Source organism: Tamandua tetradactyla, chromosome 8, assembly GCF_023851605.1.
Source record: "Tamandua tetradactyla isolate mTamTet1 chromosome 8, mTamTet1.pri, whole genome shotgun sequence".
NCBI lineage: Eukaryota > Metazoa > Chordata > Mammalia > Pilosa > Myrmecophagidae > Tamandua > Tamandua tetradactyla.
The window spans coordinates 87373409-87386527 of NC_135334.1; the positions used below are offsets into that span (position 1 = coordinate 87373409).

The 13119-nt window shown below is 40.6% G+C and overlaps 1 protein-coding gene across 3 annotated transcripts in view; it reads left to right on the forward strand.

Moving 5' to 3' along the window:
- The window catches only part of MICAL2 (microtubule associated monooxygenase, calponin and LIM domain containing 2), a 275324-nt gene that overhangs the window by 225639 nt on the left and 36566 nt on the right, over positions 1–13119 (forward strand). For all 3 annotated transcript variants that reach the window (XM_077114007.1, XM_077114008.1, XM_077114009.1), the window contains 2 exons: positions 863–955; positions 3313–3406. In XM_077114007.1, the coding sequence (XP_076970122.1) occupies positions 863–955; positions 3313–3406 (187 nt within the window). The remainder of the gene's footprint in view (positions 1–862; positions 956–3312; positions 3407–13119) is intronic.

A 13119-nucleotide genomic window follows, 5' to 3' on the forward strand; every position in this document is an offset into this window, starting at 1 on the left:
CTATGTTGAACTGGCCACACCACTACTTCTTCTTTGTCTGGTGCCTAAAGCCAGGAAGTGGCACTTTCATGATCCAGATATCTTGTTCACATGCATTAATTTTTTTTTTTTTAACATGGGCAGGCACTGGGAATCGAACCCGGGTCTCCAGCATGAATACTTTTTTTTTAACAAGTCAGTCACACACAAAACGTTAATTCCGTATTTATACAAGTAAAGTGAAGTTGAGAAAAGAAACAATTATATGCCTACCTCAAGCCAAGAAACACTTTCATTTGAATTATTTAGATACATTCTTCTACTTCCAGGTTTAATTGAACAATGTAGACCAAGCCTAAGGACTATTTAAGTTAACTAGTTTTTATGTTGCATATTGTGTGTGTGTGTGTGTGTGTGTGTGCTGTCCCTGGGTCTCGTGGTAGCACCCATGTAGAATATAGTTCATGTAACTATTCCTTCCCTCAGCCTAACTAAGTCATTGCTATTTAAAGCCATTCCCACCTACACATGTACAAACACCCCTGTACATACAAACAGACATATACTAGCATCTCAATACACGTGGTTATTTAGAGTAATTAAACTTAAATAAAATTTAAAGTTCAATTTCGTATTCACATAACCTCATTTCAAGTGTCCAATAGGCATGTGTGGCTAGTGGCTCTGTGTTTTAAACAGCACAGATATTCCATACTTTAGACAATACAAAAATTTCCATCATTGCAGTAAGTGCTATTGGATGACACTGCTCTAGAAGCTAAGCAGTGGCTAGGAACCACTGCCTGGAAAAAGCAGAAGACCATGAAAGTATTTCATGAATTTACGCATTTTCTTTTTATTTTTTCTTTATTGATTTTCACAGGAGAGGAAAACACTTAAAAGAAGAAGGAGGTTGGAAAAGGCAACAAAGCAATTAGTTAAGCAAGAAGAATTGAAAAGACTTTACAAAGCTCAGGTCAGAAAACAAACCTGGGACCAAGTTTGCCGTCTGAGACCCTGGGAATCTAGCTCCAAAAGCTATTTGGGAAGTTTGTACAATACTGGGGGAGGCAGGCTGGGAAAAGTTCCATCTGTCTTCTCGGATGATCCCTGCTCACTCTTTGGTGGGGCTCTGGGCCTGGAGAGCCAGGTATTAGGCTGGCCCAAAACACCTGCAGACATGTGTCCTGCAGAGGGAGGCTGGAACAAAAGCTCATGCGGCTTTGGGGACCATCTGAGACCCAGTGCTGCAGAGCAATGGCCTTGGTTTTGTCCTCTGTGGGGACACAAACTTTCCACCACCTTTCTGAAAGTGTCTTTGCTGAACTGATAAGTATTGGGACTGTCTCCATGCCATGATTAATTGAAAACACCAAGTATCCAGGATTCTAATATACATTTCCTATATGCCTGTTTACTCCCAAAAGTTCAGCCTAAGTTTATCTACCCACCGCTGTCACAGACAGGCAGGATGAAGTGGAGAATTGAGGGCATTCTTCATCTCCCTGGGGACCTCAAGCCTAGTCTTGAAGAACAGTTGGGTTTTAGGACCTAAGGACTTAGAATGACCACTCATATTAATCCAATGTGTAGCTTGCATCACTGTCTCTAGTTAGTCCCCTTTATCTGGCCGTGTAATTCTGTACATTGCTTCTGACAGAAAGGAAGTCATTTAACCCAACCTCCTTTACCCCTCATAGTAACTGACTCAGCAGCCACCCTTTTCGCCTGGTAGATAGGGAAGATGCCCATCAACCTCACCTCTGTCCACTCTCAAGTTCCTGAAACAGGTTTCCTTGAAACATCTCAACTTTTCCTTCTAAGAGCAAGACAAGTATTCATGATATGGATTGGCAAACTCAGCAATTTCTCTTCCGCATTTTTCTCTCCAGACAATAGGTAGTGATAAGGAAAGAATTGCAATGGCTTTTTGAGTTCCCATCTGCTAGCACCTATAGCGGCCTTTGTTGATCTTTAAGATTTTCATCCCTCATTTCTAAAGAATGATCATGTGGCCATCAAAGTAATTAGATATAAAATAATTAAGAATTTCTCCTTCCTTTAGCAATTCTGCACCATGACAGCTAGAGACAGGTCTATAAAGATAATAATTTTTTTATAAGAGAGACAGAAAGAGAGAAGCCATAAAATTACAAGTAATTTTAGACAGATTTCCCTTCTCTTTCAGATTTCCTGTTTAGAGCCTAAATGCCCTTCGCTAGGATAAGAAGAGCCCGGTGGCTGCTCGTTACTGGCTCCTGCTTGGGTCTCTTCTCTCACATCCCTGTATCCAGGGAGACTTAGAAAGATGTGGAGTTAGGATAAGGGGAGTAAGACAGAGATGGGTAAAGGTAAAGGAGGAAGCATGCTTGCAATCTGCCTGCCCAAACAGCTGGCACACCCTAAAATATACTAGGTGTGAAGTCCATTCTGCCAAGAGACTTACATGCCTCCTGCAGCATGGTATTGGAAAGCAGAAAAAAAATTGATGGGGCTGAATAAAATTTACATAGAAAGGTCCCTGCCACGACTACCACCAATTTCTCTTCTAACATGCATACGAAAGAAACAGTTGGTATGGAAAATAAATAAATAAGTGCAAACCAAGTCATGGCCTCAAACCTTAATAGGTGCCTTTGGTGAGTATAAGACTGGTGTGAGGCTGTCTCTTGATAAGTTAAATGGATGTTTTCTTACCTTAATTCCATCTCGTTACCCAGCCACAGAGCCCTTCCTCAGTGGAAGAGCCCTGGGTATCTCCCAGTTGGACAATGGAAGAATAAGTACAATCTGTAGCTGTGCATAGGAGCAGGACAATCCCAGAAAGGAAGACCAAGCCCAGGAGGTGGCCCCAGGTCTCTTGTCCAGACCATTTTTGGGGGAGCCACCAACTGGTAGGAACATGCTCTGGGTTTGCCCAGGGAGACCTTACCCCACTCTAAGCAGTGGCTACTGCTCTGGTCATTACCCCAAGACTGTCATCAAGGCTGTGACCTCTTGGAGACATTAGGGGTAAAACAATGGGGACCACCCACCCAGTCTGACAGCCTCTTCCCCAGAGCACTTCTGTGTCATAGATCTTGTCAAGGGGGACTCTCTTATCATCTACTTGGAGGCAGATCGAACATGCACACAGATTCCTTGTTATGTATTTTTATACTAAAGAAGGGAAACGTCAAGGTCTGGTTTGGGGAGGAAGTCAAAGGTGATTGCCCAGTTAATCGAAGAGATAAAATTGCAGAGGAGAGGTCTTTTTCCTTTGGCAAATAAATGGAAGACTCGGTCCCCTGATGTGACAAGTCCCCCAGTGACTTGTGATGCTGACATTTGCAGGCCATCCAGAGACAGCTGGAGGAGGTGGAGGAGTGGCAGAGGGCATACGAGATCCAGGGCGTGAAGCTGGAGAAGGCGCTGAGAGGAGAAGCAGGTACGGCATCTAGGGGACCCAGTACATGGGCCTGGGTCTGAAGTCAGTGATAGGAGAATTTTGCTGCTCTAATCGTCTGGGCAAAGCAATGTGACCTTGTCACTACCCGGGGAACTGTCAACATGGAGAGGTGGTGCTAAATTCACAACTGCCCCAGACTTTAAAAATCAAACTGGTGGTTCAATTTGATATTTCTGGGGACATTGATTGGTCTGTGGGCCTTGTCATTGAGTTTCTGGGCTGCCCAGCATCTCTTCTGTTACTGTGAATGTTCTTTGCAACTCTGGGATTGAGATAAATTCAAGGGAAATAATTCGGTGTGCAAGCAATATTGATAGTGATTCAAAACCGAGATTTAGAGGTGAAGTCCTGGTTTCTCCCCTTTCTAGCCATATGACCTTGGACTGGTCAAGTTATAAGCCTTTATGGACTTTAGTTTTCTCATTTGAAATGGGAGAGGGGAATAATAGCACTGAGAGAACTGACAAAAGGATTAAAGAAGAAAAGATACATGTATTTATTGCTCAAATTAGTACACTGACTGGCACAAGGTAAAGCAATAAGTGGTATCTATTTTATTGATAGATTCAGATTCTTGGGTTCAAACTGAATTCATTTGGTGAAGACCTACTATGTGTTGGACATTAAGACACTACTCTATAAGCAATGAGTAGGGCAATTTCTGCATTTGAGAAGCTTATAGTCCAACGGCAGGGGTGGTTATACAGACATGTAAACAAACCACATTACAGAGCAATAAGCGCTGTTAGATACAAACAATGGGGTGCAATGGCAGCAGAGTCCAGCTGTTGCTGAGTGTGGGGGAAGGCTTAGGCTAGGCTAGTGGGAGGCGGAGGTGGTAGAGTTGACACATAAGTTGAGACCCAGAGGAGGACCAGGAGACAGCCAGGAAGTGGGCTGGTGATTGTTTCAGGCAAAAGGACCAGCTTCTATAAGCACCAAATGTCAAAAAACATGAAATGCCTTTGAGAAAGAAGAGCCAGTGAAGGACTTTGAGGTGAGGAGTATCTTGGGAAATAGGCTTTCGGAAACCCTCCGGCAGCAGTGTGGCTGCTGGGTAGGCTCTTAGAAGTAGTTGGGGGCACTGACTCTCTAGTTTTCATGCTGTGATGTCTTCAGCCTTCTGTGTTCTGGAAATAATTGCAAAAGACTTTGCAAACACTGAACAAGCTTATCTTTATGTGCAATGATGTAAACAACATGCTACTTGTTAAACAACAAGGTTAGGATTTAAATCCTTTTTCAAGTTCATTTATTTCAAAGCGATGACACTAGCAAGGACAGATCCAGACACTCTGCGGCCTGAGGCTCACACAAAATCATGCCTGCAAAACTGGCAGTGCTGTGTCCAGAGCCCATGCGAGCAAGGGCCCTGAGGTCTAAGCTTTGTTAGCGCCGTAGACCATTTGTCCGTGATGTCAGGGAAATAGGGGACAGACTTTACCCCTCTGTGCCTCTGTTTCCTTATTTGGAAAGTGGGAGCAATAATCCTATCTGTTAAATCTGTGGTGAGGATTGGCAAAGACAGCTTTGTGAGAGTCCTTGCTGTGCCTGGCATGCAGTAGATGACCTACAAATATTTATCTTTTTTTTTTTTAACTAAAATACACTGTAGATTTCTTTGAAAAGACACCCCAAATCCACTCATCAGAAATAGGCTTCATTTAAAAAATAATGATTGTTCCTTGCTGCTTACAGTGAAAATCGCTGCTTGTCTCTGTAGCTGCTGCTGGACTTCCAGTAGAATGAACAGTCTGTGTTTAGTAGGCGATGATATTATCAATCAATCTTTTGGAATCCTCTGATTTCTTTAAGAACCTTGGAAATGAGATTAATCAGCCAGGGCAGGTTTCAGTTTGCTGTTACTAACCTGGGGAGGCAGTGTGGCAAAGTGGGACAAGTAGAAATGTAGGTCTCAAAGAATCCAGTGTTTGAATTGCTTCCAGCTGCATTTATGCTGTGTGGTCCTGGGAAAATCACCTAATCTTTCTCGCCCCAGATTCCTTTTCTGTAAAATGGAGTTAATAATCCCTACATTACCAGGTTGTCTTGAGAATTAAGGATATTGGTGGGCCAAGTGTAGAGTGGAGCATCTCCTACATTGTAGGCACTCAGCAAATGCTACCTAAGATTATTTTGCAAAACACTGTTAAACACATACGTATTCATACCCCATACTTTTAGGAATTTGTTCTCTAATATTTATTGCTTAAAATTTAAATTATAGAGACCAAATTTTTAAAGCTGCTTCTTCCTCACCTCCAGATGTAAAGAAAGGCAATTTTGAGTTATCAGCTGAAGAAACGTATCCAGCTTGTGGTGTTTTTAAATGTAGAACAACCCAACCAGAAGATGGATTCTGTTCATTCTCTTTATATCCTCAGTAATCTAATTCCACTGCTAAGTTTATGGGCCTTTTTTCTCCTTAATTGTCCTTGTGTAGGTGACAGATGCAGATAAACAAGGGGCTGGAGACGGAAAGAGTCAAGTCTTGGAGAGTGGCCCCAAAGGGAACCAAATGGAAGATTTGCAAACCAGGCATCAAAATTAATACACTCTAACTTGTAATAACATTTGTGCAATAAGAATATTCCTTTGCGGTTTAATATGCTATTCAGCCCCTTTAAGAGATTGGCCTATTGCTTAATGAATGACCAATGCTTATTAGGTTAAGTTGTATTTGAGCTGGCCTGTGCTGCTCCGATTCAAGTGATTTAATGGGAATTATTTAATAGGTATTATTAGGATAATTAGAAAATGATCACAGTTAGGCAATAACATTGAGCTATAAAGGTTGTGAATAACCAAATTTAGAGACAGGCCTGAAAACATGAGTAGTCTGCAACAGTTATGCAAGTCTCCTCTAATAATTATATGAGCCAGCCTGAAAGGGGCTTTTGTTCCTGGAGTTATTCATTAGGCGGGCATTGAATTAGAGGAACATGCGGGGGTGCAGGATGGAGGGCAGTGATGGCTGATGAGCAAAATGAGGCTTTGATGAGCTCCCAATTGTCCTGACAACAATTCCGCCTTTCTTTTTCCCTTCCCCCCATCCACAGTCAGAAATAAGCTCTCCTGCCCCCAGAAAGGGCTCCCCCCCCACTTTGTTAAGCAAAGGGAAACAAAGAAAAACAAAAATAAAACCATCCACCTCTGATGACAAATCATTATGTTCTATAGAGCATGTCTGTATGTGTGTGTGTGCACATGTGTGAGCGTGCGTGTGTTAGAGCATGGATGAAGGCCTCTGACAAAAGGAATGGACTTGCCTAGTGGTCCTGGCCATCCACAGTAAAGGACCAGGAGAGGTGGCATCCTGACTTGCCCTGCGACCCACCTCCTGCAAGGGAGCCAAGTCTAGCTTTGCCAGCCACTTAGACTCTGGTTGGTCAAGGAACTGTTACCCCCTGATCTGATGGCTGTCATTGTGGTGACATGCAGGGCCATCGACTACCTGCTTTGGCAGGAGGCCACAAATTTAAATTTAGAATGTCTGGATAACAGAACTTGATCAGATGATTGCGCTTTCTGTCGGTACGCGCAGAGAGGTGACATCTGATGAAAACTGAGAGCAGGTCAAAAGAAGAAAGGATTTGTCCCCAGGGGAAGTGGAATGGAATTATTCTTCCCTCATAGGCCTACCAACTTTGGGGGAGATTTCTCAGCTAGTTGTCTGTATTGAGCGTCTTGCCTTTTTTGGCATCATCACCAAGATGAGGGGTTTACAGAGAAAAATCAGGATGCATGAGGCTGCCAGCAGATGGCACCAGAAGCACACATTACAGTAAGAAATTTCAAAGAAAACCTAGCCAGGAAGAAGGAAGTAGTTTGGCTTATACTCTGTGGTTTTTTTCCTTTGACTGCTGCTGAGTAACAGAGGGAATAAGAATTTCCTGCATAATGTTACAGTGAGGTCTTCTGGAAAAAGCATAGATATTGGAGCCAGACACTTTCGAGTTTGGCTCCTGATGCTGTCAATATATGATAATTACTCTCTGCCAGTTTCTTGTCTGTAAAGTGGTACTAATAACATCAACCTCGTAGCAATGGTTTGAAATAAAGACTAAATGGCATAATGTTAGTGTAGCACCTAAAAAGGTGCCTAGTGTGTAATCAGCGTTCAAAAAGAGTAATTCCTTCTCTCTCCTTTTATAGCATCACTATCATTATAAAACACAACTACATGGTAGGAACATTTCTCAGATTGTATTCACTTGTTTGTTTGTTTGTTTGTTTTCACTCAGTCATATTCATGTATTACCCTATTCTCTAAGAGAGAAGTAAGTCAGCTTCTATAAGTAGATATAATTCTGAATTTCATGTAAGGACCTCAATGTAGATTCATATTGTTAGCATAAAGAATGATTCAGTTAAAGTGGTTTAATGAGCATGCCTTTCTGATAGTCTGCCATAATTTGGGGATAAACTTTAGGAAATGGATATCCGTAATTATTTGTTCTCTTAATGTACTGAAAGGCACTGAGCATAGCAAGAGGTTATACTCTTGTTAACCACCAGATGCGGCTGCTTACTGTGCTTTCCATAACCACCAGAGCAGGGGAAGGGCTGAGACCCTTCTGTGATCCTAGTGGAATCTGACTTGTCTGAATTCAGGGTGGCCATACAACTGGATCCACAGATAATATTATTTTATCACACATTATAATGTAATATTGTCGGTAAGGAGCTCCAGCTTCATAGAGAATGGCAAGGAGTAACAAGAGCTAGCAAGCAAGGAGATTGAATGGTTGGTTTCCCACAACTCTATGGGTGCTGAAAACAAGAACAAAATTCAGTGTATCAGACAAAGGGAGTCTGTACCTCACATCACAGCAAGCAGCAGAAGCTTCAGTGTAGTAGTACAAGTTGTCCTATCCCCAAGCTCCGTGGTATGATGTTATATGCCCAAATGGCTGCTATGCACAAAGTGGGTTGTTACACAGTTGACGAACCCAAGGCAAAAAGCATAGTAGCTTTTATAGCAAATGTAAAGAAGCCAGTTCCTCTTTTCTCTACAGTGGTTAGGCTGTGGTACCTTCACCTGCTTCTCGCAATTGTGTACCTGGCTAGTTGCAGGAGTAACTCAGGGCAGAGGAGAGTTAGGCTTTGCAGTTTCAACAAGGACCTGCAGAGATGCTTGGTGTCCATGGCAAAATGTCTTACCCAACAAATATCAATAAGCCATTTAATATATATTTACCTCTGCTTCCAATCATAGTGGCCACCCTGTAGAGTGGCCTCTTAGCAGAGATGGGCCCTGGGCAGATGAGACTGAGATTGTCTTCCTGAAGAAGTCTCTGGTCCTCTCAATTGCATGGAATTAAGGGTCATTGAGGTCTCAAAGTTATATGCCCTAGCGCATTCCTTTACCAAGAAAATGTTCACCGTGACTACAGTAAAAAATACATTTTATATTACAAGTTAGTACATACACATATATAATTGGATAAAATATTTCATGAAATAATAGTTATTTTTGCTATAAGTAAATGACTTTTTTATTCTGTCTGATTTTTAATGCTTGTTATGACCTATTAAATTGATTTCACAATCCTCAGGTTTGAAAAACATTGTCATGATGATTTTACCCAGAAAAATATTTCAAGCTAAAAAATGAAATGGCCACCTCCACCAAGGATTCAGGATAGGTTTAAGGAGTTATGGAGCAGCAGTTTAGTGGACTAGATCCCATTAAAAGCCTGTTAATTACAATGAGCTTACTTTTAGGACATTGGTAGGATCCCAGGTAAGTGAGATGACTCTCCAAGGGCCAAGAAGGAGGACAAGATGAAGCAGCAGCACATGCTGAAACTTACATATGCAAGCACAAAAACTGAGATCTAGGATGGTCTCCTGGGGATAAATATCAGTGAGATTAGAGTGTAAGTTTGGCCCTACTAAAAAGTAGGGGACATTACTCCAAGTCCCACAGTAAATCAAATGTCTAGTTCTCAAAAGAAACAATCATAAATCCTTTATGAGAGAAAGCATTCCTGAGTTTAGGCTCTCAGAATTCAGACTGAGGTCGATGGACTATGAGCTTGTAATAATAAAAACATCATAAGTACAGAAGGAAATGAGCACTAAGAGTGAGTCAGTAGAACAACAAATCTAAATGACCAAAAACTTCAAATATAATAATTTTTAAACGTAGAATATACTATATGTATATGTGTATCATGTAAAAAAAAAAAAATAGGAGACAGCATCCAAAAATGAGCAAGCATAAAATACCATAAAAATGAATAAGGGGCAGGCAGGCCATGGTGGCTCAGCAGGCAGAGTTCTCGCCTGCCATGCCAAAGACCCAGGTTCTATTCCCAGTGCCTGCCCATACAAAAAAAAAAAAAAAAAGAATAAGGGTCGGTGCAATGTTGGCTCAGTGGCAGAATTTTCACCTGCCATGCTGGAGACCTGGGTTTGATTCCCAGTGCCTGCCCATGTTAAAAAAAAAAAAAAAGAAGGTCCTTCTGGTTGAGCAAGCTGGCAATGTGAATGGAACTCCAGGGTGTCATTCTCCACAGAATCTTTGAACAACTCGCAAAAGTGGAAGAGCCATCTTCCTCAGAACTCCAGAAGACAGTTAAAGGATTGCAGTGACAGGGTAAGTATCACATAAAGAAAACACAGCTTTTAAAAATGGTAGGCGAAGCTCAGTATCCTTGCTGGTCATCTTCCATCCCTTCTCCTATGCAGTGTGGAGCCAGTTTACACCCCCATTGTGGGTCTCTACTTCTGTTTTAGAAGAACTTCTGTATGCATTCTGCAATGCCTGTATGTCAGTGCCAAAGTAGTTCTAGTTTGCCAGCTGCTGGAATATGATATACCAGAAACAGAATGGCTTTTAAAAGGGAGAGTTTATTAAGTTGCAAGTTTACAGTTCTAAGACCATGAAAATGTCTCAATTAAAGCAAGTCTATAAAAATGTCCAAATTAAGGCACCAGCAAGAGGTTACCTTCACTCAAGAAAGGCTGGTGAAGTTCTGGGTTTATCTCTCAACTGGAAAAGCACATGGCAAGCATAGCAATGGCTGCTGGCTTTCTCTTCAGGCTTCTTGTTTCATAAAGCAACCCCAAGAACATTTTCTTTCTCCATCTCCAAAGGTCTCTGGCTGTGTGGGCTCTGTGGCTCTTGTAGCTGTCTAGCTTTTTCAAAATGTCTCCTCTTTTAAAAGATTCCAGTAAACTAATCAAGCCCCACCTGGAATGGTCTCCCTCTAATCAAAGGTTAATACCCACAATTCGGTGTGTCACATCCCTATGAAGATAGATTTCCAACCTGCAGTGCTGAATAGGGATTAAGAGAAACAGCTGCCTCCACAAGATGTACCAGAATTAAAACATGGCTTTTCCAGGCTACATAATCCTTTCAAACCAGCACAGGTAACAACCTGAAAGAGTGTACTAGGAAATTCATCTTTGGCTCACCCTTCCAGAACTTGCCCTCAAGGCAGAATCACCTAGAGGACAGCCAAAGCAGTGAAAGAAACAACTAAGGTGAAGGCAGCCTGAGACAATGGAGTACCTGCTTTAAATCACACAACAGAGCACCTTGGAGGAGGAGAAGGTCTATTTCATAAGAAGTGGAGGGTACATTCAAATTCCTTTAAGCAGGGAATTTTCTAAGGCCACAAGCAAGCACAAGTCCAGGACCAGACACAGGCTTAGAAAAAATGGAGAAGACCCTGCACTTCACATTTACCTTGAGCTCATCTTCTTGATAATAGGGCTGAACTCTGAAGGAGAGTACCATCCAGTGCAGAGCCAATTTTCAAACACCATGAAAGTTGTTTTTTGCTTTCGTTGTTTGTTTTTATTAGCTCCTGGCACTCAAGGAAATCTCTGTCATGTCACTAGCGGATATAAACTTAAGGAACAGACAGCCCATGGACTAAATTCCAGAGTTAGCACTTTAAGGTATTAAAATGTTCAGTATACTAAAAAAAAAAAAAAAAAAAAATTCCAAGACAAAATTGGAAAAAAAAAAAAAAAAAAGGATGGTCCTTCCAAAGGAATAAAATAAAAACCCAGAAACCACAATGATGAATACCAACTTTGGAATACCAGACAAAAACTTGAAAAAAATTGATCCTTTGTATGCTCAAGAGAACTAAAGAATATTAGTATAATGATGAATAAATAATATGACAGTCTCAATAAAGAGAGAGAAATTTCAAGAAACTAACCAAGCAGTAATACTGTAATTGAAGACCACAATAACTGAAATGAAAAATTAAAAGAGGATTCCAACAGCAGATTGAAGCTAGCAGAAAAAAAACTCAGTGAAATCAAAGACAAAACAAATGAAATGATTCAGGCTGAGGAGCAGAAAGAAAAAATAATGGAAGAAAGTGAACAGACTAAGAGATTTGTGGGACACCATCAACTCTTCCAATTAATGCATTATGAGGGTCCCAGAAGGAGAATGAGAGAAAAGAGAAGGAATATGCAAATCAATGATGATAGAAGATATGCTAAATTTATGAAAGACGTACCTATGTACAACAAGAAGACCAATAAACCCCAAACGGGATTGATCATGCCTAGACACGTAGTAGTCAAACTATCAAATGTCAAGGACAATGAGAGCATTCTGAAGGCTACAAGAGAAAAGTAACATGTTAGGTACAAGGGAGTCCTAGTAAGATTAAGTTCTAATTTCTCATCAAAAACTATGTAGGCAAAAAGACAGTGGGACACAATATTTAAAGTGCTGAAAGAAAACGATTGCCAACTAAGAATTTTATATCCATTGAGATTGTCTTTCAATATGAGGGTAAGATTCGAACATCTCCAGGTAGAAAAAAATCTAGGGAGTTCATTGCCCCTGGATCTGCCCTATGAGCAATGTCAAATGTAGGTCTTCAGACAGAAAGTGGATCAAGGCAGCACAAGGAAATAAAGACCTCCAGTAAATGTAACCATATGGGTAATTATAAATGCCAGTAATATTATATTGTGGTGTTTTTGTCTGTAACTCCACTTTTTACTTCTTACGGGTTCTAAAATGCGAATACGTAAGAAGTAACGATAAATCTGTGGCTCTGAACAAATGCTATATAAAGATATAATTTGTAACAAGTACAACAAAAAGTGGGAGGGCAGATGGGTATGGGAACAATGTATACAGTGCTGTTGAAGTTAAGTTCGTATAAAAGTGTTCATTCAAAAGACAAATAGATAAACAAAATGTGATATATACCTACAATGGAATGTTATTCAGCTGTAAAAAGGAATTAAGTTGTGGTGCAAGCAACAGTGTGGATGAACCTTGAAGGTATATCGAATAAAATAAATCAAATACAAAAGGACAAATACTGTATGATCTCACAGATATGAAACAATGAAAATCATCAAATGCAAAGAGTCATAAACATGAATATTCCCAGGGTGGGAACAAAGAATGGAAAGTTAATATTTAATTGGTACAGATTTTAGTAGTGGATGGTGGTGATAGTAACATCACACTGTGACTAATAATTCACACCACTGAATGACATATTTGAATGTACTTAAAGGGGAAATTTTAGGTGGTATATATATTACCACATAAAATTATTTTTAAAAATCTTTGGACTATATAACAAAAACTGTGAATCATAATGTATACTATGGACTATGGTTAATAGTATAATTATAATATTGTTTCGCCAACTATAACAGATATTATACCAATACAAAATGTTAATAAT